General features: G+C 46.2%; 3 protein-coding genes and 1 non-coding gene across 5 annotated transcripts in view; 3 read left to right on the plus strand and 1 right to left on the minus strand.

Moving 5' to 3' along the window:
• Nucleotides 1-1,334: 1,334 nt before the first annotated feature.
• On the plus strand, nucleotides 1,335-1,406 carry trnaq-cug (transfer RNA glutamine (anticodon CUG)). Its single transcript has one exon. It is a non-coding gene; the product is annotated as a tRNA-Gln (tRNA).
• Nucleotides 1,407-1,606: 200 nt separating this feature from the next.
• rbx1 (ring-box 1, E3 ubiquitin protein ligase) lies at nucleotides 1,607-7,109 on the plus strand. The gene is made up of 5 exons (XM_060904264.1): nucleotides 1,607-1,720; nucleotides 2,291-2,369; nucleotides 6,082-6,152; nucleotides 6,254-6,339; nucleotides 6,502-7,109. Exons 1-5 carry the CDS (start codon nucleotides 1,643-1,645, stop codon nucleotides 6,512-6,514), a joined length of 327 nt encoding a protein of 108 aa, XP_060760247.1. The 5' UTR covers nucleotides 1,607-1,642; the 3' UTR covers nucleotides 6,515-7,109.
• Nucleotides 7,110-8,046: 937 nt separating this feature from the next.
• On the minus strand, nucleotides 8,047-21,122 carry st13 (ST13 Hsp70 interacting protein). The gene is made up of 13 exons (XM_060904267.1): nucleotides 20,952-21,122; nucleotides 20,539-20,657; nucleotides 20,309-20,354; nucleotides 16,430-16,526; nucleotides 16,280-16,353; nucleotides 16,089-16,155; nucleotides 15,824-15,908; nucleotides 12,631-12,741; nucleotides 12,355-12,457; nucleotides 12,085-12,201; nucleotides 11,920-11,980; nucleotides 11,728-11,816; nucleotides 8,047-8,773 (listed from the first exon to the last, which is right to left on the minus strand). Exons 2-13 carry the CDS (start codon nucleotides 20,646-20,648, stop codon nucleotides 8,642-8,644), a joined length of 1,092 nt encoding a protein of 363 aa, XP_060760250.1. The 5' UTR covers nucleotides 20,649-20,657; nucleotides 20,952-21,122; the 3' UTR covers nucleotides 8,047-8,641.
• Nucleotides 21,123-21,185: 63 nt separating this feature from the next.
• Nucleotides 21,186-26,330, plus strand: part of xpnpep3 (X-prolyl aminopeptidase 3, mitochondrial) — a 33,030-nt gene continuing 27,885 nt past the window's right edge. Inside the window, exon 1 of one of the 2 annotated variants that reach the window (XM_060904266.1) lies at nucleotides 21,186-21,892. In XM_060904266.1, the coding sequence (XP_060760249.1) occupies nucleotides 21,835-21,892 (58 nt within the window). In that variant the 5' untranslated portion in view covers nucleotides 21,186-21,834. The remainder of the gene's footprint in view (nucleotides 21,893-26,330) is intronic. The other variant, XM_060904265.1, reaches the window with a different exon arrangement.

Below are 26,330 nucleotides of genomic sequence, written 5' to 3' on the forward strand. Positions count from 1 at the left end.
TTGTACAAACACCCTGTGCATCTTTTTAAGATGGACAGGAAATGCACCAACATACAACATACCCAGAGCAGCAGGGGGAGTTCGGTGCTCAAGGGCATTCCAGCTGTTCCTGCTAGTCCAGGGAATCAAACCAGTGACCTTTTGGTCTCTAATCATTAAGCCATGCCTTCCACAAAAGTCATTTCGTCCCTTACAAACAGTAAAGCAACCAGGACACCGGTAGAAAGAATATTGACAAAGAACTTAGAGGCTAATATTTGATATTAGGGAAAAAGTACTGGAGCCTCCAGGCCCGCGCCACAAGACTGCTGAACAGCTTCATCCACCAGGCTATCAGGATGCTGGACTCTGTCCACTACCTACCCCCTGCCCCTGTTCCCCACTACCTACCCCCTGCCCCTGTTCCCCACTACCTACCCCCTGCCCCTGTTCTCCATTACCTACCCCCTGCCCCTGTTCTCCATTACCTACCCCCTGCCCCTGTTCCCCACTACCTGCCCCTGTTCCCCACTACCCGCCCCTGTTCCCCACTACCCCTGTTCCCCACTACCTACCCCCTGCCTCTGGTCTCCACTACCTACCCCTGGTCTCCACTACCTACCCCCTGCCCCTGGTCTGTAACACATTCATTCACACAAGAAACTCTATCTCATCTGTTTGCACATCACACTACAATCATTTGCATTACTGTTGTATCTGCTGCTATTGCTCATTTGCACTACTGTTCTTATTTATCTCAAGCTGCTCTTCTAAGCACCTTCTCCATTACAGATATTGTACTGTATTTGCACTACTGCTATTTTGTACATTGTTTGATTTTAGAGTGTATTTTTACACACACACACACACACACACACACACACACACACACACACACACACACACACAATACACTCTAAAATCAATGTACAAAATAGCAGTAGTGCAAATACAGTACTATATATACTATATATTCTCTTTTGTAATTATTTTATATTCTTGAGGTTTTTTAATTTTTATTTTATATATTGTATATTTCTTATTATCAGATGGCCCAATGTAAGATTAGCGGTGCTAAATTGGCTCCTTATTTTAATAAAATTTATTATTATTATTATTATTATTATTATTATTATTATTATTATTATTATTATGTACATAACCAATAGTTTGAGCGAATTAAAACAAAATTAAAACAAAAAGTCTTTAAATATTTCATTTTACGTGTAATGAATGTAGAGTATATGAAAGTTTAACTTTTTGAATTAAATTAAAAAAAAACATTTCACGATATTCTAATTTCCCGAGTTAGCTCAGAAGCATTAAAAGATTCCTGTCGGAGCTTCCCGTCAGGCGGTTCCATGGTGTAATGGTTAGCACTCTGGACTCTGAATCCAGCGATCCGAGTTCAAATCTCGGTGGAACCTGAGTTTTCTTTAACCTCCTGTTAAACACGTTCATTTACCTGAACTTTTCTCTAAACTGTCTAAAAACACAGTTTCCCACCTCAATAAAAATAAAATATATTAATTAATTAAATAAATAAATAAATAAATTAATTAAATAAGAAAGAACAGGAAGAACTTCAGGCTCGCACGAAGTCTCGCCTCGTCTCGTATAAATTGCACTTCCTCTCGCGAGATTTTAACTCCATTGTTCAAACATGGCGGCCGCGATGGATGTGGATACCCCGAGCGGAGCAAACAGCGGTTCCAGTAAAAAGCGTTTTGAAGTGAAGAAGGTGATGATTGACCAAAACGCAGGTTTAAAGCCTGTATATTAGCTGTTTATCTGGGAGGTGCAGGGTGTGGTTGTGTGTTTGGGCGGCCGGTTAGAGACTCTGAGGCCGCTTCCTGTTGTTGTTGCTAGCTCGGCTACACTGAGGGGATGAGTCGGCACTTCCCCTCCACTCACTCCCTCACACAAACCCACAGCAGCTCGGGAATATGCTGAGTTTTTGTTCAGAATAATCCTGTCTCGAGTTGTGTGTGATTTTCTGTGATTTAGGAATTATCTGTCCTGATCTACAGAAGACTGATCCCGCCGGATTACTGTGGGATGTTGAGTGGAGTTAAAGTCCTGTTGGAGTAATGCCTCCTGTACACTCAGGACTGTTTATGAAATAACACGTTCATGTGATGTTATTTTAAATGTACTACTTACATATTTCTTAATATATCAGCGTTTATAGTGCTATAATATTTACATCTTTTCTTTTGACATTTCAGGCTACATTTGTCGTGACCAGAACTATTGGAATTGAGACCACTTAAATTTTCACATCTTCATTTTGTTGCTTTCTGTGTTTCAGTGGAATGCGGTGGCTCTGTGGGCATGGGACATCGTGGTGGATAACTGTGCCATCTGCAGAAACCACATCATGGACCTGTGTGAGTGTTTCCTCATGACTCACTTACCCTGTCCACACTAGGGATTTTGTACCGATACGATACTACTTTCGTACCGCAACACCTGTCCACACCAACAACTGTACCGGTACTGTAGCGGTATAACTGTATCGGTACAAAACCCACAAATGTATGGGTTTTGTGCCGGTACAGTATCGGTACTGTAGCACTTCACTGTAGTGTGGACAGATGAAGCGGCTCTGTATCGATACAAATATAATGCGCAAGCGCAATGAACCATTCCTACGTCTTCCGGGTTATTTATACAATACGCACGTGCTTTCCAGCTGTAAATAAAACGTCAAAATGGCTCAAAACGACCGTGGAGCTACATGGAGCAGAGGAAGGGGGGAAAGAGGGAGAAAGGGAGGGGGGAGAAAGGGAGATTCGTTTTCTTTGCTTCTTTCTCAACTGCCTCGCGCGTTTTATACGATTCGACTGAATAAATGACCACCAGAAATACAGACTGTACATTGACAACAAAAAGCGCACACACGTTGTTTCATCCGCCATATTCTCGGAAGGAAGTTACTCGGTAACCACGGAAACATTTCGCGCACGCGCATTTCAACTTCCGTGAAAGAAAACCACAAACATTTCTCGCTAGTGTGGACAGATGCACTAAACTATACCGGTATACTTTGTATCGATACAGCTATACCACTTTCGTACCGGTATAAGTGTGAACATGGCATTTGTTTGCAATCATGTGACCTTTCCCTCCGGAGTCGCTTCTGGTTTCCAAGTGACCGGCGAAGATCACGTCCAAGTGCACGTTTGTCGTCATCTTGTGGGAAACATTCTGCATCTGGCCTGCCATTAGAACGACCAAAACATCAAACAGAACTGAAATGTGATGTGAGAGAGCGAGGACCAACCTCCGACAAACTATTTACAACAGGAACATCAACAAACGACTAAATTTTGTTCCCTGAGGGAAGATCGACCCAAAACATTGATCAGAACTGAATTTGCATGATTAAATGAGAGAGGAGATACAATAATCAAATCAAAGGCCTTCCCACGCCATGTGGTGCAGAGGGCGGTGACTCGCTCCGTAGCCCTCGGCCTCTCGCCTATTACGTACAGTAGCTAGGGTTACAGTGGGGGGCGGATCCCGATCGACAGAGGCAGACACACTAACCACTAGGCCAACTCGCTGTATATACAAGTCTAGTCAGAAGAAAATGTGTTAAGTGACCTAATGACCGACTTGTTAGCAAAAACTTGATAATACAATGACCAAGTTTTGTGCAGAAGGTCGTTCTTTCAAAACCAGTTAGAATTGAAATCCATTGAGAGCTGAGTGAGGAGACACAATTTAACTGAAAATCAATTAACAAGAAAGTCAACAAACAAATGACCAAGTTTTGTTCAAGAGATGATCAACCCAAAACATCGATCAGAACTGGAATCGGAGTTTTGTGCAGAGTGATGAGTTCTTTCAAGTAAAACAATCAGAACGGAACTCCATGGCGAACTTACGGAGGAGATCCGATTTAACTGAACTGTGGAAGACAGGCGCCACGCATCGGCAACAGATCATTAGCCTTACAGAGGGCTGCCGCGTGATGTCACCGTACCGTGTGATTTTGCTAGGGCGCCATATTGGAAGACCAAGTACATACATGCATACTCACAATACAAAACAAACTACGAGCGAGAGTGAAGTGATATACAGCTGTTGTGAAGTGACACGATGGCTGATAATTCTGGTTATGTGAGTACATTACCAGCTGCAGAAAGGGCACGGTATGTGGAGACACTGGCTGTGATTGATGGGTTTGACCCATATGATAAGACTCGGGGCAAGGGAGAATGGAAACATAAGGAGGACCGGACACCAATTCTGCCATCTGTTTGCTACCCAGACATTGTAAACTATTGCAATCTGTATTCATGCTGTTATGGATTTTTTTTTTTTTATTTCATAATTTATTTTTAATTTACTAATCTGTTTTTATTTATGTCTTTGAATTATTTGGACATGGGGGGGAAAAACTATATTTAAAATCCAAAGAGGGATGGAGGGAGGAAAATTTAAAACAAAAGAAAGAAATGAAATGTATAACATAAATGTGATAAAATTAAGGATGTTTTTATTCAGTAAACATTTAAAAAAATGTTCTACAACACTCTAGCCTAGTGACTTACCAGTAACAAAATGGTCTGAACATATTCTGTACTGCTGTAGACTTGAAGTATTCAGATCAGCTCTGCATAAAGCAGCTAAATCCTCTCTCTGTCTCCTGGCAGAAAGCTCCTTGGTTTGCTCCCCTTGTGTCTCAATCACAGCTGGTATTCTGTAGAAAGACTTCTTTTCACCTTTCCCATCAGCTTTGTTAGAACCCTAACACAGCACAAAAGTTTACCATTGTAGGTTTTTGATGAATCAAGTGCCTCGTGGGTTCACATACCGCGCGCTGCCGTTATTTCCCCCTAATCACGAGTTGGTTGGTCTTCCAATATGGCGCAGGGTTTGTTTACTTCCAGTTTCGGGTGACGTCAGTGCAAAGGGTCTATTGCTGAGCTAATGACGCAGTTGACAAGATGGTCCTGAGTTGTTGTCCTGGTGTGTATGAAGTCCAAGAGAACAGTGGTCTGTGTGGGTGGTGCCATATACTCACTGTGCACTTTATTAGGACCACCTGCACATTCCTGCACCTGTCTAATCAGCTAATCATGTGAACTATCATGCAGATACATGTCAAGAACTTCAGTAAAAAAAAAAACCATGGGTTTGAGAGTTTCATAAACTGCTAATCTCCTGGGGATATTCCCACACAGCATGATACGAATAACGAAGAGCCTCGAGGGAGGGACGGTTCTGTGGGTGGAAACACCTTGTACCCCTTTATCACCAGGGCTGGTTCGGAACCGGAGTTGGTGCCTAATCTTAAAACCGTTCTTTACATTCACAGCCAAAGAACTGGCTCCAGGGTGGCACCATGTCTTTATGGTTTAGAACCAAGAACTGCTTACTTCAGGTGGGATTATCATGACCAACAAGGTCTGCTAAAGCCTCATGCCCTCTTAGAGCTAGTGTAGCATCTAGTCTATTCCGAAGAAGAAAGAAAGAAATGCGATGATGTAGGTAATCGTTATTGAGCATGGTGCTAGCAGCTGGGAAAGTGGAGACATGTACACTAACAAAGTTGTGGCTCTCCACCCCATTGAAAAGCAAACCAGTTCTTAGATGGTTTTCAGTTTGAACCAACACCAGCACCTAGTTCGTGTTGGTGGACAGGGCGTCTTGTTAAGAGAAGTCTGAGGGGAAAATGACCAGGAAGGATATCGTAGCTCAGATAATAATTCAGAAAAGCATCTCAGCATGAACAATACATTGAACCTTGTGGTAGACAAGCTACAACAGCAGGAGACCACATCAGGTTACGTTCCTGTCGGCCAAAAACGGGAATCTGAGGCCGTCGTGAGTGCAGGCTTGCTCAAACCTGACAGAAGATTAGTCAGGGGAAGAAAAAAAAAAACCCTACCACCTGGTCTTTTTCCAGTCTGACTCCACCATCCTGGATGTTGCAGCAAAAATTATGATTCATCAGACCAGGTGTTATTCCACGGTAAAGAAATAAAGTCAGACAGTGGTGTTGGATGGTTCCTCAGACTGATCCTGTTGTCCAAATTTCATTCAGTTCCTGCTTACGGTTTGATGCAGCTCCCTGTTGTGTGTTTACAGGTATAGAGTGTCAGGCCAACCAGGCTTCTGCCACATCAGAGGAGTGCACAGTGGCCTGGGGAGTGTGTAACGTAAGAGACACTCGGAGTTCTCCAGCTTTTCACTGCGTTTCTGTACCTCACTGTTTTGGATGTAATGAAATATTAATCAGTATGAATGTGTGTGTGTTCAGCATGCGTTCCATTTCCACTGCATCTCCCGCTGGCTGAAGACGAGGCAGGTGTGTCCTCTGGACAACAGGGAGTGGGAGTTCCAGAAGTAAGTGCCCCCCGGATGTTTTTACACTCGCGGCTGCTTATCAACTCGGCTAAATCTCACACTTCTTATACAAGTGTACACTTATATCTTTTTCTATAGAATGGGATTGTGTGTGTGTGCACGCTTACTGACTGGAGTTTTCTCTTGTGCTCTGATTTTCAGGTACGGACACTGAACTCATCCAGCCTCACTTTCTTTTGTTATACAGTGTTTAAACTAATGTGTAGATTTGAAAGGCAGCAATGTCACCTTTCAAAATGTGTAATAAATGCTTTGTGCTGCTGTTTGAGTAAAATACTGAGCAACAGGGTGGTGAAATTGGTTACTGTTACCAAACTGAGGTAGATTTTTCAAAGAAGACTCCATTCCTATGTTTTATTCCTCTTGTACTACACCGGTGTACCAATAATAAGAGTGAAGGTCATCCTTTCTTCTGTAAATGTACATGTAATGACATTCTCTCTTGAAATTAATAGAACTGCAAAGCGTGAATGCCTGTTATTGTTTCTATAGTAACAGCTCACTGACTGCAACGAACGTTTCATAGACCTTCAATAACAATTGCTTTGTAGTTAGAGAGAGGATCCTGTTTCCCCTGTAAAATTTGTAATGCTTGGTGAGAATGGGAAAACACTTGAGGGTGTGCTGTGAGGAAAATATTCAACTTCCTGGTGCGACTCGGAGCAGACCTCAGTATTTTACAATAACCGCAACGTACGCTAGTTATTTTATTCATTAAAAATTCTTGGAATAAATGAATCAATGATTCATCACCGTGTGACTTGTTTCATTAAAAAATGGCTGCTTGTATGCTCATTTCATTTATTCCTTTTTATTTGAAGTTTAATTTTTGAAGGCCTTAACCTTTTGTTCTCTCAGCTCTTGTTAGCTCTCAGGTTGATGAACTGTTGCCATCAGATGGTGTCTGTCCACATTTTACTTGTGTGATTTCTCATTAGCACCTTGCTAATTAACAAACTTTTTCAGGAAAATCGCTGCTCCTCCCCCAGTTATTAATGCATTTTGACTTTCTTTTGAAGATCCAAGTGTTTCTTTACAAAAGTTACCGTTTCATTTGTTGACTTCTCATGAAATTGCTAATTAAGCTGTGAGATGAATGTTCTGGAAACTTGCTTTTCCTAGCCGAGTTCTCTGTGGGGATTTATTTGGATGATTGAGTCTCTCAAAAGTTACTACGGGGTTAAATTTTCATTTAGAAGTTGCAAACTTACTCATCCATGGCTGTGTTCTCTAAGATTTATACACGCCATTGTCCATCCAAACTTATCAAAAACTGCTGCTCTTCCCTGAGTTTTCAATGGATTTTGGTTTTTGTTTGGAAAATCTAGTCAGTCTGCACAACCGTTGCTCCCCGATTATCCCCCGCTGGCTCAAAGGGGACGATGTCGGGGTGATGTCCGTCCCAGGAAGAGTACACCTTCTGAAATCAATTTTTGGAGGAATTTCATAAAACTTGACAGGATTCTTTGTTCAATATCAGTAAAACACGTTGCAGTTTTGTTAAATTCGGTCATGTTTTCCCAGTGTTACAGGCGAGTTGCCTGTGGGGGAATATTGTGCTCTGAGCACTTTTCATGATTGATTGGTTCTGCCGTGTGAGCTCCTGCATCACGGCCACTCTGGTGTTACTATTTTGTGATCTTTCCTCTCTGAGATATAATATTAAAACCCCAAAGGCATCAGATCTGCAACAACCAAAGCCTTTATTGATTGAATTCATTGTTCAGAGCTGTCCGAGTTAGAGAAGATCCAAGCCTGGGCCAAAAACAAATTTTGCTGTAGGATTTTCCTGCTTTATTTTTAGACAGAATAAAATAAAATCCAGAAGACTTGTTGAGCCCTGATTAGATGGAATGATCAGTTTAACTTTTAAAATCTCCACCTGTGTTTGGGTTTTAGTACGTAACGGTGGACTTGTGGAAAGAAGCCTAGATGTTTAAAATCAGTCCAAATAAATTATTAGACTGCTTCAAAACCAATCCATTCGGTTTACAGTGTGATGCAGGACTGTTCCAGAAAGTGTTTAAACAGACCACACCCCCTTTACCTTTTACAGGTGGTAGTTGTTTCATACCTCTAACTCCTTCATGGTGGTGTTTCAATGCTCTTAAACAGCCCCATGAGTTAAACAGCATTTACTACACATTCATTTCACCTCGAGATAAACTCAACACCTGTGTTAGTGCAGAGGAAGAAATAAAATCAGAGAGAGAGAGGGGGAAGGAAGGAGGTGCTATTTCAGAGCATTGACCTCATCACTAAACACATGTAGTTGAGCTGATTAGGCCTGCGGGCCGCTGAACTTGGAGCTCAGCTTGTTAATGAGCGCCATGATCTTGGGGTTTCCCTGGTACTTGGAGATGTTTGCTGGATTCTGAGCCACATCCTGGAAGGCTGCCATAACTTCAGGGTCCTAAACACCACACACACAGAGTTTAAAATGACAAATGACCTTGTTTTGATTATAAAAGTCTGTTTTGATTTCCAGATTGGAAATCGGACACTGAGCTTTCCAACAGAAACGAACACACTATCGTTCCTTACACCGTCCGCTCATAAGTTTGTTCTCTCATGCCCCTTTTCCACCAAAGCAGTTCCAGGGCTGGTTTGGGGCCCGTGCTTAGTTTGGAATCGGGTTTTCTGTTTCCACTGACACAGGGTATCTGCACATTTCCGATCACCAAAAATAATACTTTTTAAGACCTGTGAGAAAAAAATAAGACCACTACCGCGGGGAAAAAATATTTTAAAAAATCAGACTCTAGGCAATTATGGTCAAAGCTTATTTATATTTTAATCAGTGCATCTCCAGTTTACGAACAGAATCTTGTCTTTCCCACAAGTAAACAATTTTGCATATTCAGAATCAGGGAACATTGCCCTGAAGACGGTGCCCACATCTTCGTTCGAATCGTAGGAGTGGTGTCGGTCAATCGTCTGCAGAACCCACAGTATTTCAGCCTTAAGTGTAGCGGTCGAGGAGAAAGCACTGAAGGGAAAGTGGGCTTTGCGCTAACGTTTGCAACCGGTGCTGCAAACATCTGCATGGGAACTGCTGTTACCTGACTGGCGGCAAAGCGTTTATGCTTTTCCCCTTTCATGTGAGCGTCAAGGGCAGTAGAGCTCATTGTTCCCAACTTTGTCTTTCTTGCAGAGTTTACACCGAGCTTCATTTTCGGACGTTGCTTTTGACAACCAACCGCTATATTTCTGGTCCTCAAGCCACTTGTCCCTAAACTTACACTTCCCCATCCTACAAGTCTGCCATGCTAAAGAAACCACTTCTTCGTCTTTTCCCACAACACTATAAGGAAAACACTGCCCCCTAAGTGTTGTGTGACGCCTGTACTTTTAGGTACAGAGCGGTCTTTTTGCCATCTTCTTGTTACACATTGACGTGCGCTGTTTGAACAACGTTAGCACGGAAAAAAAGAGAGAAAAAACCAAAAAAAACAAACATTTTTGTGCCCCGATGAAATTTAAAGGAACAGTCCACCGTACTTCCATAATGAAATATGCTCTTATCTGAATTGAGACGAGCTGCTCCGTACCTCTCCGAGCTTTGCGCGACCTCCCAGTCAGTCAGACGCGCTGTCACTCCTGTTAGCAATGTAGCTAGGCTCAGCATGGCCAATGGTATTTTTTGGGGCTGTAGTTAGATGCAACCAAACTCTTCCACGTTTTTCCTGTTTACATAGGTTTATATGAGCAGTGATATGAAACAAGTTCAGTTACACAAATTGAAACGTAGCAATTTTCTATGCTATGGAAAGTGCGCACTATACTGACAGGCGTACTCACCTTCTGCGCGCTTCGGCAGCGCATTGATACGGAGCTCAGATATCAATGCGCTGCCGAAGCGCGCAGAAGGTGTTAGTACGCCTGTCAGTATAGTGCGCACTTTCCATAGCATAGAAAATTGCCATGTTTCAATTTGTGTAACTGAACTTGTTTCATATATCACTGCTCATATAAACCTATGTAAACAGGAAAAACGCAGAAGAGTTTGGTCGCATCTAACTACAGCCCCAAAAAATACCGTTGGCCATGCTGAGCCTAGCTACATTGCTAACAGGAGTGACAGCGCGTCTGACTGCGTCTGACTGACTGGGAGGTCGCACAAAGCTCGGAGAGGTACGGAGCAGCTCGTCTCAATTCAGATAAGAGCATATTTCATTATGGAAGTACGGTGGACTGTTCCTTTAATGCCACCCATATGAAAATTAATGCCACACTTCAAAATATTAGCAAAATATAAGGCTATTTAAGGCCTTAAACGCCATATACTGTATATCAGACTTTTTAAGGATCCGCAGACACCCTGTGACAAAGAACTGGCTCTGGGGCCAGAAAAACCGGTTCCAGGCTAGCACCAACTCTCTGCTGGGCCAGAGGAAAGAACCGCTTACGTCAGCGGGGGGGCGGAGTTGTTAAGACCAACAACAATAACAAGACCGCGAAAGGTCGCCATTTTTAAGCGACGAGAAGCAGCAGCTGTACAAACGCGAAGTCATCCATTATTATTATTATTATTATTGTTGTTGCTGCTGCTGCTTCTTCCGTGTTGTTTTGCTTCGATATTCGCGCCAAGGTTTATGCAAACGGAGCGACGTAACTGACGTATACAGCAACGTAACTGACGTATACAGCGACGTAACTGATGTGGCTCCCCTTAGCACCGCGAGCTATGGAAAAGCAAACTGGTTCTCAGCTGGCTCGCAAGTTGAATGAGTTGTGAACCAGCACCGGCCCCGAACCAGCCCTGGAACTGATTTGGTGGAAAAGGGTTACAAGTCTTGATAAATGTTCTCTCGCTCTCTTTTTCTGGCGAGTTATTTACTTTTGCTTGGAAGTGCTACATAATTGTGAAAGGCAGTTTAACTCATTAAACGTGTTAGTGTTGAAATATTTGATTTGTTTAGCAATTCTGGTGCGATTTTTCTTCTTTTTTTTTCCTCCAGTTGGTGCTGTCCTGCTGTTATTCCTGTGAGAGATCAGTGTTTTGTCATGTGGAACATTGTTAATGCTTCGATTTAATAGAAGGGAAAAAAAAAAAAAAACACCCCCACGCATTTCAGCGATCTCAGATTAGTGTTAACCGTCAGGTTTCACTCTTGGTTCCTGAAATGAAGGAGGGGAAAAAAAAAAAAAAGTGTTCCCTGAGAACGCAGCAGTATGAGAATGAAAGTTAAATCTTTAGTAGCTGAGTGTACGGAGGATGCCGTGAGAGAATTAGACAGACTAAAAGACTAAAGCGCTGCTGCATCAGTGTCTCAGTATTGATAGAGTCCTAAACCGTTTGATTTAAGCAGCTACACCTGAAGGACGAGGGTGAGTTTACTGCGTTACGAGAGATTGGTTCCACACCTTCATGGCCATGAGCACCTCGGGGTCGTTAAAGAGCTCCTGCAGGCCGGGCATTCCGAACGGAGCGCCACCTGGAAAACCTCCGGCCCCTACACACCACACCAGGACACACACACACACACACATCGGAATTCATAATGCATCATGCACACTTGTGTTTATTAGTGTTCTGTCTAACACACACGTACGTACCTGGGAATCCTGGGAAGCCTCCTTGTGCTCCGCCCGCTGCTTGCTGCCTGGCTTCCTGCTCCTACACACACACACACACACACACACACACACACACACACACAGTGTTAACAGGATAGTTTATTATTAGACCCAGTGTAAAAGCACTACACCTCTCCGTCTCACCCTCTGTGCTCGCTCGTGCTCCTCTCTCGCTTTCTTCACCCGTTCCTGCCTCTCTTTGATCTCTCGTTCCTCTCGTTTACGCTCATATTTACGCCGGTGCTCCTGGATTTTATTGGCCTACGAAGGGACACACAGAGAGAGAGAGAGAGAGAGAGAGAGAGAGAGAGGACAGTTAGGCAGCAAGATATCAAATCTTTTATCAAATCAAATCTTTTATCTGCAGACAGATAAAAAGTGGGAAAAACTGAATGTGTGTGTGTGGAGACGCACTTTGGGTTGAACCTCCTTCAGCATGGCACTGGTATCTTCATCATAGTCCAGTTTACAGGCTGTGGCTAAATCTCTAGCTGCTTCCTCCCAGTGCCCGAGTAACCTGAGAGAGAGAGAGAGACTGTGTCACTACAGAGCCCGGTACACTGTAAGGGATGTTCGTGCTCCCTTGAGGCTGCCCCTGTAGGTGATCGTGGTTATATGAGACACACAGGTGAGAGTGTGTAAGCAGTGTGTTCTTCACACACTGGATTAGTGAGCAGTGCCCTTCCTCACCTGTGCGCTTTCCCTCTCCACTTATACGGCTGTGCTGAGTCGGGGTTTATATCTATCGCTCGGTCACAGTCTCGAATCGCAGCGTTCGGCTTCTGCATCCTGATGTACACGCTGACACACACACACAGCTTATTCACACACAACATACTATACAACAATGAAAAACACATCTACACAGTGTTCCAGCAAGCTTTCCGAGAGGGCGGGGCACAAATGATTACGGCGGGCAATTCTGTGCACATCACTATCGGTAAAGAATCTAAATCATGGAAAATGAGCCACACTGGGCAACTACACAGGCAGGGGGCAATTACTTTTGTAGAATAAAGCAAGCAAATGTGAAGCTTCTTGAGTTAACCAGTTTAATACGCTTCATGAGGTGGCGTCCACACGCATCTGCAGGACAGTCACACGTCAGTTTATACTAATCGTGTTAACTGATCATGAATATTAATCTGGGATATTAATGTTTTAGGGGTTGTTTTACAATCAGGGTACGCAAGCTAAACATCACATTTAACACTATCTTCAATATCAAAAGGCTTGACGAAATAAACTTATTGTAGCCCTGTGATAGCTCTATTTACATGCAAAAAAAAAATTGGTGATAACGTTATTTTTGGTGAATGTATGGCAATATGTGTCATATATTTAGCAAAATTACTCGTGTCATTTAGAAAAAGTGCTTTTTTGACCACAGGTAGCTCCAAAAGGGATGCGCTTACATCATTCTTTATACCATAAAACACATATTTGGTTCCATATCACTGGAAACATAGTTAAGTTTTAATGTTGAATGCCAGTAAGTTGATCAAATTAGTATGTAATTGTGTCAAAAAAAGTCCTCTCCGAGAATCACTTCATTTGTTTCTCCCAGCCCGGCTTAAAGCGACACTTAATCTTGTTATAATGCAAACTATTACACATGCCTATGTTCATACACTTGTGTTCAAAATAATAGCAGTCCAACACAACTAACCAGATCAATCACTGTTTTTGGTGGAAATTATATTATTACATGGCAAATAATTTACCAATAGGTGTAGTAGAGGCATAGAAAACCAACAGACCCAACATTCATGATATGCATGCTCCTGAGTCTGTGTAATCGAATAATTAAGTGAAAGGGACGTGTTCAAAATAATAGCAGTGTGGAGTTTAATTCGTGACGTCATTCATTCTGTGAAAAAACAGATGTCAATCAGGTGGCCCTAATTTAAGGATGAAGCCAGCACATGTTGTACATCCATTTCTCTCTGAAAACCTGAGAAACATGGGTCGTTCCAGACATTGTTCAGAAGAACAGCGTGCTTTGATTAAAACGTTGATTGGAGAGGTAAAACATATACTGTAAAGAAGTGCAGAAAATGATGGGCTGCTCGGCTAAAATGATCTCCAGTGCTTTAAAATGGACAGCAAAGCCAGAGAGACGTGGAAGAAAACAGAAGACTACCATTCGAATGGATCGAAGAATAGCCAGAATGGCAAAGACTCAGCCAATGATCAGCTCCAGGGTGATCAAAGACGGTCTGAAGTTACCTGTGAGTACTGTGACAATTAGAAGACGCCTGTGTGAAGCTAATCTATCGGCAAGAAGCTCCCGCAAAGTTCCACTGTTAAAAAAAAAGACGTGCTGAAGAGGATACAATTTGCCAAAGAACACATCGACTGGCCTAAAGAGAAATGGAAAAACATTTTGTGGACTGATGAAAGTAAAATTGTTCTTTTTGGGTCCAAGAGCCGCAGACAGTTTTTCAGACGACCCCCAAACACTGAATTCAAGCCACAGTACACTCTGAAGACAGTGAAGCATGGTGGTGCAAGCATCATGATATGGGGATGTTTCTCTTACTGTGGTGTTGGGCCCATTTATCGCATACCAGGGATCATGGATCAGTTTGCATATATCAAAATATTTGAAGAGGTCATGTTGCCTTATGCTGAAGAGGAAATGCCCTTGAAATGGGTGTTTCAACAAGACAACGACCCCAAACACACCAGTAAGCGAGCAGCATCAGGGTTCCAGACCAACAAAAATGAAAGTTATGGAGTGGCCAGCCCAATCCCCGGACCTTAATCCGATAGAAAACTTGTGGGGCGACATCAAAAACGCTGTTTCTGAGGCAAAACCAAGAAATGCAGAGGAATTGTGGAATGCTGTCAAATCATCCTGGGCTGGAATACCTGTTCACAGGTGCCAGAAGTTCTCAGAAACCGTGGTTATACAACTAAATATTAGTTTAGTGATTCACAGGAATACTAAATCCTTAAGATTTTTTCAGTTTATACAGTAAATATTTGGAGTTTGTAATGAAAAATGCAGACACTGCTATTTTTTTGAACAGCCCAATGTTCATTTTTCTTCATTTTCTGTAAATTAAAATATTCATACATTTTTCTTCATGTTTTGATGTAGAATATAATGTGCAGTGTTCCCAATGCATGGAAATAAAAACTATTATAAGGATTTTGAGCTTTACTCACGTTTTTAAACACACTGCTATTATTTTGAACACAACTGTGTGTGTATTAATTTCCAAAAGTGCAGATTTGATAGTTTTTTTTTTAAAACCAGTTTGAATCAATTTGAATTTTGGACCCTTGTGACACAAACTTTGTACCCTGATTGTAAAACAACCCTAAACGTTAGTGACTTTATATCTCCAGTCTCGATCGATCACTCCTAACTTCTGAGTAAATCTATTTAGTCCTCAACTTCCAGATCTCCTGAGGTTCTAAAAACAGAAACGCTTGCTGCATTTACCAAATCGTACATTTGTAGGCATAGCTGCTTTCGTAGCTTATTACGATAACGAGCTGGCGCAGTGAGACAAAATCGTGGACAGAGCAGGACGACGACCCCGCCCTCATAGCGTGCTGTGATTGGTCAACGTGCGTTACTTTCATTGCGAGTCACAATGAGCGACACTCGTCAGGGCGCACTTTCTTTTGTGGCGGAACGTATGAGCTGGGCGCTTGGAAAGTTCTGAGTAAGGTGCATATAAATTTGGGCGTGGCACCCTGGTAAACTAAAGCAGCTGGAACACTGATCTACGATTCAAGAGAAAATATGAAATATATAAGAAAGGAGTCAATTCGATTAAAATTGAAAGTAAAAAATAACAATAGACTCTAAAACATATTTCTACTTCTCCCAGGCTGTGTTACTGGTCATGGTGTGTGTGTGTGTTACCTGGCTCTCTTGGCGTAGATGATAGCTGATCGTGGATTCAGTTTGATGGCTTCAGTGAAAAGATCCAGAGCTTTCTGCAGCTCTCCTACACACACACACACACACACACACACACACACACACACACACACACTATCTTACCATGCTGCTTAAATCAGTTCTTTCATACACACTGATCCCAGATCAGCTCCAGTAACTGAAATAACTGTAAGAACATCAGCAGTAGTGACGGTGTGAGACGGGTGTGTGCGTGAGAGATCCTCACCCTCTCCCAGAGCACCGATAGCCTCCATCTTCTTCTCATTGGCCTGGTCCATCATCTCCTCAGTCACCTGAAACGTTGAAGAGAAAAGAGCGTCAGACTGCACCCTTGAAATCTACAGCGCCGGCAATTAGAGAAAGTAATGGCACCCCTCCCAAAGATGACTTAAATCTTATATCCCATAATTTCTGCACCTCCAGGTTCTCGTAGTCGCCCATCTCCTGGCCCTCGTCCATGTCTGGGTCAATCACTCCATCGTTGTCGATCTCTGTAGAGACGAAACATTTCCTCATGAGATCGTTATATCAGACACCATCGTCACTCATGAGTTAAAACACGGTTACCTAATTCACTCTCCTCACTCTCGGAGAGCGGTGCCGGCTCTGCCTGAGGGGGCGGGGCTGCTTTAGGAGGCGGGGCTGCATCACATGGACAGCTTCCCTGTGTGGAAGTAATCACAGCCATGCTGAGTATTTTGTAGTAGCTTTAGCAAACGACACGTCGTTTATAGTTCATCTCTAGCTACAGTTGCTTATAAATAACTTTTATAAAGAACGAAAATCCACACCGTACGCCCTGTGCTTCATACTAAAGGCCAATTTATGCTGACAACGCAGTCCTCGCAGATGGCGTCTGCGTAGCCCCCCCCCACCTTCGCAGACGCTCTGCGCGCACCTCCCAAAAATTGTGACCACCGCAGAAGCCTCGCAGACAGCGTCGCAGACAAGAGGGCTCTGATTGGTCCACTCTACATCCGCTGTACACGCACTTCCGCTTCCCTACTTTCCCGGTTTGGTTTGTTTTCACGACCGCCATTTTTAAAAACATTAGCGAAGATGGAGCAGCACGAAGAGCGGTTGATCGAGGAAGTACGTACATCTATACGACTCCAGTTCTAGTCATTATAAGTCACCGGAGGATAAACACTCCACTAACCACACCCACCAACTACTCCTAGCGATTTCGTGACTTTGCGCCCCCTTGCGTTGTGGCGGTGAATAACATCGCGCACGCCTATTACTCCCCGCTCAACGATAAATTACAACTGTCTGCGGAAAGCTATCTGCGAAAGCCTTGTCGCAAGAGCATGCAGAGGCCCTAACTCCATTCTCTGATCACATGAGCAAAACTGTGCTCGCAGCATGCACTCCCCAGCAGACATGGACAGTAACCAAGTACACTTACTTGAGTTCTGTACTTTAATAAATTTTGTGAGTATCTGTACTTTACTTGAGTATTTTTTTTTTTGGAAACTTATGACTTTAAAGACAAATATCGTACTTTTCACTCCACTACATTTCTATCAAGCTCCTTGTTACTATGAAGCAGCTTTGAAAGTGGATGTTTTTTTCTTTTCTTTAACGTGATGTTTTTTTTCGCAGGTGACACCGAGCGCCGATCAGTAATCACTTGGGTCACGTCACAGCCACAGACTGGATAAAACCAAGATCAGTGATTTCTCAGCAGCGTTATTTAACACGATCAGTTGATGGGAGAACAGAAGGAGGCGGTTCTTCTGGGGAAGGCACACACTCTGCCCATGAACCCATGTTTCAGTTTTCTGAAAGGAAGAGAGATTCATTCCGTTTTAAAATGTTTGCCGAAAACGAACCACATCACGGCCTACAAAAACTCATCGTCCAACCTGCAGAAGCATATTGAGATATATAAATGTTTTATTCCAAAAGAAAGCTCACAATGAATTGTCTGTGCTTTTAGAGCCAACAATAACGTTGCAATAGCGATGCAGTCTGGTTAGTCAAATGACTTTCTATGGATTTTCCCGCCAAGTTGTCATAGCCTTGTCCACAGCTAACGTTAACACATAGCTAGTTAACTGTCTTGGACACTTAGTTAGCATGTAAACATGGAGTTATGCTAACATGAATAACGTTAACTTATCTGAAGTCCTTTCAGAAATATGTTTAGCATAATCTTGCCAAATAAACAATGTAGAAATCTTTCTTTTCTAGTAGCGTTAGCTACCCAATATGATTTCGAGTTTGAAAAGCGTTTGCTAGCATGTCAGATGGAGTTTCACTGACTAGCTAGCTTAACGCTAAACCACCACGATGCACAGCATGCGTTCATTTTGTGAATTCACATTTCTGTTTTTGGTAACGGCGTTAGGTTTTGTAAGCGTTGTGGTAATAATACAACGATGCGTTGACACAAAATGTACTTTTAATACTTAAGTATTTTTAAAAGCGAGTACTTCAGTACTTTAATTTAAGTAAAAAATTTGACTGGAGAACTTTCACTTGTATCGGAGTCACATTTGACCAGCGGGATCTGGACTCTGATCTCAGTAATAAAAGTTGGGTATTTTGTCCACCTCTGCTCACCAGCAATCTCCGCTGCTTCCTTCCAAGCTTTATTCATAACATATATATAATGTAGGATAAAATTAAACCACGCTCATCGGTAAGTCTTTCCTTATGTTTCTGCTGGGAGTAAAGCTGTGAACTGAGGAAACGTCACATCACAGGAAGGAAGGACGTATCGGAGTGAGTGACTGGACTTGGAGCTGTATCTAATTTGTACAGAATTAGGAAAAATCTGTTTAAAGGTCACAGGCAACGGTCGGAGGTGAAATGTAGAATATCAACTTTATTGTCTAGAAGAACAACCCAAAAAGCGAATTCAATCTTCCTGGTGTCCAATTTGCACCCTAAAATTGAATAAAACGGTTAAAATATACTGTTTTGCCCAATTTCCGAAGGTTTGTTTACATCTCATTTACGCGCAATTTCACCGGCAGGGGCCAGTCATCATGACGTCATTTAAGCCAAACAGACCGGGAGCAGCTCTGTGTTTACCTGTGAACTAAGCACACGTGTACGGACTTTAGTCGTGAGAGGTTGGGTAAAATGTCTGAAAGCGATAGCGATTTTGAAGTAGGAACTCTCCAAATTGAATATCGAGAGGTGAAACCGTATCTGTATGACTCTATGGCCGTTGCGAAGCAATCGGTGAATGTGGCTCACTGGTTTGACCGCGCGGCCTCGGAATCGGACAGCGACTCGGCCGACTCTGATCGCGGTGACCCTGGACCTCAACAAGACTCGCGCCCAAACGATTTATCCTGGTAGTTATGATAAATTCCTACTTTTGTCATAATACTAAATAAGAGCCCTTTTGAAGAATAATTAAACCGCCCTCCCTAGTGGATATAGGGAACGATTACTGGACAGTGCGCCGGTCGGCCACATTAGCCTGCCATCCGCGGCATTATACTATTTATAGCCGACTCTAAGCGAGGAAATATCCCTTTGTCTCATTCCCACAGTGATTGTACAGAATCCCTCAGGATTCTTGACTTGTCAATTGCAAGCGAAAGTAAAAATGTTTCCCTCCAGTCTTCTCCTTTTTGCTTCAGCGTTGCTGCTCCGTTTCTCCTTTGATTGCTGATTTTGTTTCACGCGCACAAGTTACTCTCTCTGCCTCTTCTGGAAAAGAAACAACCCTCTGGCTTCACGCACACAACCCACTCGCTCCGCCTCTTCTCCTTTCTTAGAGAAAGCCAACCCACTCGCTCCGCCTCTTCTCCTTTTTCGGAAAAAGCCAACCCACTCGCTCCGCCTCTTCTCCTTTTTCGGAAAAAGCCAACCCACTCGCTCCGCCTCTTCTCCTTTTTCGGAAAAAGCCAACCCACTCGCTCCGCCTCTTCTCCTTTTTTGGAAACAACCAAACCTCTCGCGCCACCTCTTCTCTTTTTTCAGAAAAAGCCAATCCACTCTCTCCGCCTCTTCTCCTCTCTCGGTAAAAGGTAAAAACTTCTTCCTGAACCGGTCCCGTTGTTACAGTTCACTGCACAACAATAAGGCATGTTTTTTCTTTGGAAATTCCTGAACGCACGTCTGCACTCAAGCCGAACGGCAATGTAAGTAACCGGAAGTGGGCTCAACTCAAGTGGTTTGTTTGTCTTAAATGACGTCACGCCGAGTGGTCACGAAAATCACCGAACAGAAATTCTCCATGATCCGCGCCAACTTATTTTAATTATTACTTATTAACAATACTTCTTGGGACCAGAAGAAAATTACAGAGGGGTTTTTAACATATAAAGTTTCAAATGTGCATAAACTGAAAACAGTTGCCTGTGAGCTTTAAACAGAACATGAGCTGCTGCTTCTTCGTGGCTTTTGACACTGAACGCTGGGCGAGTGTGTGTTTAGCGGTGCTGTACAGCCGGTCACAGGTAAGATCAGTGTGGTGTTCACCTTGCAGCCAGAGTTTTTAGGTGGTGATGGAATAGTTGCTCCCAGTCTGAAACACACAGAATGAGTAACGCGTCACACAGATAGAAGGTGCTGGAACTTTCCAGGCTACGTGTTGTTCACTGAAAAGTAGGCGTGGCCATGCACACACACACACAGTGGGGTATTGACCCTGCAGTGTGAGATCAGGAGTGTTTACACCATAAACTCATGACTGGGATTAGTTCCCTCACCCTTGCAGCCAGATTCGGAAAAACTCCATCTCGGGCAGGTGCAGAACATCTGGGTTCTCCTTACACAGCTGCACAAAGCCCTTCAGCTCGGCTACTTTCCGCGGGTCCATCACCACAACCTGATAAACAAATAAACAAACAACTTGTTTATCACTTTATCCACAGAGTTCTCAGTGATTCACTCCACTTCCCACCGCGCCACATGGTGCCCTGACCCGCCCAGCTCAGCTCAGCTCTTCCAGGCTGCAGGAGTTCATTAGTGAGTGTAATAATCCGCTTTAAAGCTGTAAGTGTGAACGCGTGCCGCTTTAATACGCAACAAGCGCAACAGCGCGCGCGCGGCGGATTAATCGCGGCAGAACCTTCTGGAACCGAGCGAGCGTTTAAAGGAGCTCGCGGAACCCGAACCCTACCTGGGGGTCAGATGAAGCAGAAACCGGATAAACCTTCTTTCTTTCGAGTCCACAAACTCGCAGCTCCGCCAAACAAACAAACCGTATCGCCGAAAAGTCCAGTGGGGAATTGTGCGCAGGCGCGGAATTAACCTGAAAAACTCTTCAGCCGAGCCGGGGTCCTGCCTCCAGCGCGTCGCACAATGAAGCCGTCAGAGTGACAGCCGGCCAATCAGAGAGGCGCTCGAGCGGTCACCTGACCCTGGCTGCTCAGGAGGAGTGCAGTGTGGAGAGCGCAGAGCGTTCCTGCATGCCTCGCACTGACGCGTTATTGTGCGGGTAATTTGAGCGCAGCCGACTCCGGATAAACCTTCTTTCTTTCGAGTCCACAAACTCGCAGCTCCGCCAAACAAACCGTATCACTGTGAATACAGTCTGACTTTCAGCCAAATATCACATCCGCTGTAGCGAATGGAGAGGATACAAACCCTCACCTCACTGTCCTGCTGTGGGAGCGAATTAGAATTGCACTATTCTGTGTTACTGAGTTTAAAAGACCGGAAGGATTTCTCATCAGATTTCTGGGTCATTATTATTTTTTTAAACCTGTTTCCAGTTGCATGGTGTAGCTCCTTTTTAATATCACGCTCCCTAGTTTTTTTTGTACTATTCTATAAAAAGTCTGTGAAATATGGTTGTTTTTCCCCTCAACTAGAGATTGTATTGTGTTGTGTTCTTGTATAAATAAAATGCAAAAAAAAAAAAAAGAGAGACGTTTCAGTTCCGGGAGAGATGGTAAAGGGGGCGGGGCTGACCCTGGACGCGCATGCGCATTGACGGCTGTCCTCGCGTGCTCCGGCCGGAGTGTCACTCTGATATTTGTGATGAACTCGAGTGAAGAATAATGCTGCAGCTCCCTGCTCCATTACTGAGAGCTGCACTGCACACTCACCTCAGATCAGGTACCGCCACTCTCATCCCTCCTTACCCAAGAGAGTGTGTGTGTGAGAGAGAGCGAGTGTGTGTGTGAGAGAGCGAGTGTGTGAGAGAGCGAGCGAGTGTGTGTGTGAGAGAGCGAGAGAGTGTGTGAGAGAGCGAGAGAATGTGTGAGAGAGCGAGCGTGTGTGTGTGAGAGAGCGTGTGTGTGTGTGAGAGAGCGAGTGTGTGTGCGAGCGAGCGAGAGAGTGTGCGAGAGAGCGAGCGAGAGTGTGTGTGTGTGTGTGTGTGAGAGAGCGAGAGTGTGTGTGTGTGTGAGAGAGTGAGAGTGTGTGTGTGTGAGAGAGCGAGAGTGTGTGTGTGTGAGAGAGCGAGAGTGTGTGTGTGTGTGTGTGTGTGTGAGAGAGTGAGTGTGTGTGTGTGAGAGTGTGTGTGTGTGAGAGTGTGTGTGTGTGAGTGTGTGTGTGTGTGAGAGAGCGTGAGAGTGTGTGTGTGAGAGAGCGTGAGAGTGTGTGTGTGAGAGAGCGTGAGAGCGTGTGTGAGAGAGCGTGCGAGCGTGTGTGAGAGCGCGAGCGAGCGTGTGTGAGAGCGCGAGCGAGCGTGTGTGAGAGCGCGAGCGAGCGTGTGTGAGAGAGCGAGCGAGCGTGTGTGAGAGAGCGAGCGAGCGTGTGTGAGAGAGCGAGCGTGTGTGCGCGAGCGTGTGTGCGAGAGAGCGAGCGTGCGTGTGTGCCAGAGAGCGAGCGTGCGTGTGTGCCAGACAGCGAGCGTGCGTGTGTGCCAGAGAGCGTGAGAGTGCGTGTGTGCCAGAGAGCGTGAGAGTGCGTGTGCGAGAGAGCGTGAGAGTGCGTGTGCGAGAGAGCGTGAGAGTGCGTGTGCGAGAGAGCGTGAGAGTGCGTGTGCGAGAGAGCGTGAGAGTGCGTGTGCGAGAGAGTGCGTGTGCGAGAGAGCGTGAGAGCGCGTGTGCGAGAGAGCGCGTGTGCGAGAGAGCGCGTGTGCGAGAGAGCGCGTGTGCGAGAGAGCGCGTGTGCGAGAGAGCGCGTGTGCGAGAGAGCGCGTGTGCGAGAGAGCGCGTGTGCGAGAGAGCGCGTGTGCGAGAGAGCGCGTGTGCGAGAGAGCGCGTGTGCGAGAGAGCGTGTGTGCGAGAGAGCGAGTGCGTGTGAGAGAGCGAGAGTGTGTGAGAGAGCGTGAGAGCGTGTGTGTGAGAGAGCATGAGAGCGTGTGTGTGAGAGAGAGAGCGAGCGTGTGTGTGAGAGAGAGAGAGTGTGTGTGCGTGTGTGAGTGCGCGTGTGTGAGAAAGTGTGTGTGTGTGTGTGTGTGTGTGTGAGAGCGAGAGAGTGTGTGTGTGTGAGAGCGAGAGAGTGTGTGTGTGTGAGAGCGAGAGAGTGTGTGTGTGTGAGAGCGAGAGAGTGTGTGTGTGTGAGAGCGAGAGAGTGTGTGTGTGTGAGAGCGAGAGAGTGTGTGTGTGTGAGAGCGAGAGTGTGTGTGTGTGTGAGAGCGAGAGAGTGTGTGTGTGTGAGAGCGAGAGAGTGTGTGTGTGTGAGAGCGAGAGAGTGTGTGTGTGTGAGAGCGAGAGAGTGTGTGTGTGTGTGTGAGAGCGAGAGAGTGTGTGTGTGTGTGTGAGAGCGAGAGAGTGTGTGTGTGTGTGTGAGAGCGAGAGTGTGTGTGTGTGTGTGAGAGCGAGCGTGTGTGTGAGAGAGCGTGTGTGTGAGAGAGCGTGTGTGTGAGAGAGCGTGTGTGTGAGAGAGCGTGAGCGTGTGAGAGAGCGAGTGCGTGTGAGAGAGCGAGTGCGTGTGAGAGAGCGAGTGCGTGTGAGAGAGCGAGTGCGTGTGAGAGAGCGAGTGCGTGTGAGAGAGCGAGTGCGCGTGTGAGAGAGCGAGTGCGCGTGTGAGAGAGCGAGTGCGCGTGTGAGAGAGCGAGTGCGCGTGTGAGAGAGCGAGTGCGCGTGTGAGAGAGCGAGTGCGCGTGTGAGAGAGCGAGTGCGCGTGTGAGAGAGCGAGTGCGCGTGTGAGAGAGCGAGTGCGCGTGTGAGAGAGCGAGTGCGCGTGTGAGAGAGCGAGTGCGCGTGTGAGAGAGCGAGTGCGCGTGTGAGAGAGCGAGTGCGCGTGTGAGAGAGCGAGTGCGCGTGTGAGAGAGCGAGTGCGCGTGTGAGAGAGCGAGTGCGCGTGTGAGAGAGCGAGTGCGCGTGTGAGAGAGCGAGTGCGCGTGTGAGAGAGCGAGTGCGCGTGTGAGAGAGCGAGTGCGCGTGTGAGAGAGCGAGTGCGCGTGTGAGAGAGCGAGTGCGCGTGTGAGAGAGCGAGTGCGCGTGTGAGAGAGCGAGTGCGCGTGTGAGAGAGCGAGTGCGCGTGTGAGAGAGCGAGTGCGCGTGTGAGAGAGCGAGTGCGCGTGTGAGAGAGCGAGTGCGCGTGTGAGAGAGCGAGTGCGTGTGTGAGAGAGCGAGTGCGTGTGTGAGAGAGCGAGTGCGTGTGTGAGAGAGCGAGTGCGTGTGTGAGAGAGCGAGTGCGTGTGTGAGAGAGCGAGTGCGTGTGTGAGAGAGCGAGTGCGTGTGTGAGAGAGCGAGTGCGTGTGTGAGAGAGCGAGTGCGTGTGTGAGAGAGCGAGTGCGTGTGTGAGAGAGCGAGTGCGTGTGTGAGAGAGCGAGAGAGCGTGTGTGTGAGAGAGCGTGAGAGCGAGCGTGTGTGTGAGAGAGCGTGAGAGCGAGCGTGTGTGTGAGAGAGCGTGAGAGCGAGCGTGTGTGTGAGAGAGAGAGAGTGTGTGCGCGTGTGTGAGTGCGCGTGTGTGAGAAAGTGTGTGTGTGTGTGAGAGCGAGAGAGTGTGTGTGTGAGAGCGAGAGAGTGTGTGTGTGAGAGCGAGAGAGTGTGTGTGTGTGAGAGCGAGAGAGTGTGTGTGTGTGAGAGCGAGAGAGTGTGTGTGTGAGAGCGAGAGAGTGTGTGTGTGAGAGCGAGAGAGTGTGTGTGTGTGAGAGCGAGAGTGTGTGTGTGTGAGAGCGAGAGAGTGTGTGTGTGTGAGAGCGAGAGTGTGTGTGTGTGAGAGCGAGAGAGTGTGTGTGTGAGAGCGAGAGAGTGTGTGTGTGAGAGCGAGAGAGTGTGTGTGTGAGAGCGAGAGAGTGTGTGTGTGAGAGCGAGAGAGTGTGTGTGAGAGCGAGAGAGTGTGTGTGAGAGCGAGAGAGTGTGTGTGAGAGCGAGAGAGTGTGTGTGAGAGCGAGAGAGTGTGTGTGAGAGCGAGAGAGTGTGTGTGAGAGCGAGAGAGTGTGTGTGAGAGCGAGAGAGTGTGTGTGAGAGCGAGAGAGTGTGTGTGAGAGCGAGAGAGTGTGTGTGAGAGCGAGAGAGTGTGTGTGAGAGCGAGAGAGTGTGTGTGAGAGCGAGAGAGAGAGTGTGAGAGCGAGAGAGAGAGTGTGCGTGAGAGCGAGAGAGTGTGCGTGAGAGCGAGAGAGTGTGCGTGAGAGCGAGAGAGTGTGCGTGAGAGCGAGAGAGTGTGCGTGAGAGCGAGAGAGTGTGCGTGAGAGCGAGAGAGTGTGCGTGAGAGCGAGAGAGTGTGCGTGAGAGCGAGAGAGTGCGCGAGAGAGAGCGAGTGCGCGTGAGAGAGCGAGTGCGCGTGAGAGAGCGAGTGCGCGTGAGAGAGCGAGTGCGCGTGAGAGAGCGAGTGCGCGTGTGAGAGAGCGAGTGCGCGTGTGAGAGAGCGAGTGCGCGTGTGAGAGAGCGAGTGCGCGTGTGAGAGAGCGAGTGCGCGTGTGAGAGAGCGAGTGCGCGTGTGAGAGAGCGAGTGCGCGTGTGAGAGAGCGAGTGCGCGTGTGAGAGAGCGAGAGAGCGTGTGTGTGAGAGAGCGAGAGAGCGTGTGTGTGAGAGAGCGTGAGAGCGTGTGTGTGAGAGAGCGTGAGAGCGTGTGTGTGAGAGAGAGAGCGAGCGTGTGTGTGAGAGAGAGAGAGAGAGAGAGAGAGAGTGTGTGCGCGTGTGTGAGTGCGCGTGTGTGAGAAAGTGTGTGTGTGTGAGAGCGAGAGAGTGTGTGTGTGAGAGCGAGAGAGTGTGTGTGTGTGAGAGCGAGAGTGTGTGTGTGTGAGAGCGAGAGAGTGTGTGTGTGTGAGAGCGAGAGTGTGTGTGTGTGAGAGCGAGAGAGTGTGTGCGTGAGAGCGAGAGAGTGTGTGCGTGAGAGCGAGAGTGTGTGCGTGAGAGCGAGAGAGTGTGCGTGAGAGCGAGAGAGTGTGCGCGAGAGCGAGAGAGTGTGCGCGAGAGCGAGAGAGTGTGCGCGAGAGCGAGAGAGTGTGCGCGAGAGCGAGAGAGTGTGCGCGAGAGCGAGAGAGTGTGCGCGAGAGCGAGAGAGTGTGCGCGAGAGCGAGAGAGTGTGCGCGAGAGCGAGAGAGTGTGCGCGAGAGCGAGAGAGTGTGCGCGAGAGCGAGAGAGTGTGCGCGAGAGCGAGAGAGTGTGCGCGAGAGCGAGAGAGTGTGCGCGAGAGCGAGAGAGTGTGCGCGAGA

The sequence above is a fragment of the Neoarius graeffei genome, chromosome 22 (assembly GCF_027579695.1).
Source record: "Neoarius graeffei isolate fNeoGra1 chromosome 22, fNeoGra1.pri, whole genome shotgun sequence".
In the NCBI taxonomy this organism is placed as follows: domain Eukaryota; kingdom Metazoa; phylum Chordata; class Actinopteri; order Siluriformes; family Ariidae; genus Neoarius; species Neoarius graeffei.

Bases quoted from the DNA above. Each gene is read 5' to 3' on its own strand.
- rbx1 (XM_060904264.1), top strand. From the start codon at position 1,643: ATGGCGGCCGCGATGGATGTGGATACCCCGAGCGGAGCAAACAGCGGT. The intron at 1,721-2,290 runs GTGATGATTGAC...TCTGTGTTTCAG, and splicing joins AGCGTTTTGAAGTGAAGAAG to TGGAATGCGGTGGCTCTGTG. The intron at 6,153-6,253 runs GTAAGAGACACT...GTGTGTGTTCAG, and splicing joins TGGCCTGGGGAGTGTGTAAC to CATGCGTTCCATTTCCACTG.
- st13 (XM_060904267.1), bottom strand. From the start codon at position 20,648: ATGGACCCGCGGAAAGTAGCCGAGCTGAAGGGCTTTGTGCAGCTGTGT. The intron at 16,156-16,279 runs GTGCAGAAATTA...TCAACGTTTCAG, and splicing joins GCGACTACGAGAACCTGGAG to GTGACTGAGGAGATGATGGA. The intron at 11,817-11,919 runs GTACGTACGTGT...TGTGGTGTGTAG, and splicing joins AGGCTTCCCAGGATTCCCAG to GGGCCGGAGGTTTTCCAGGT.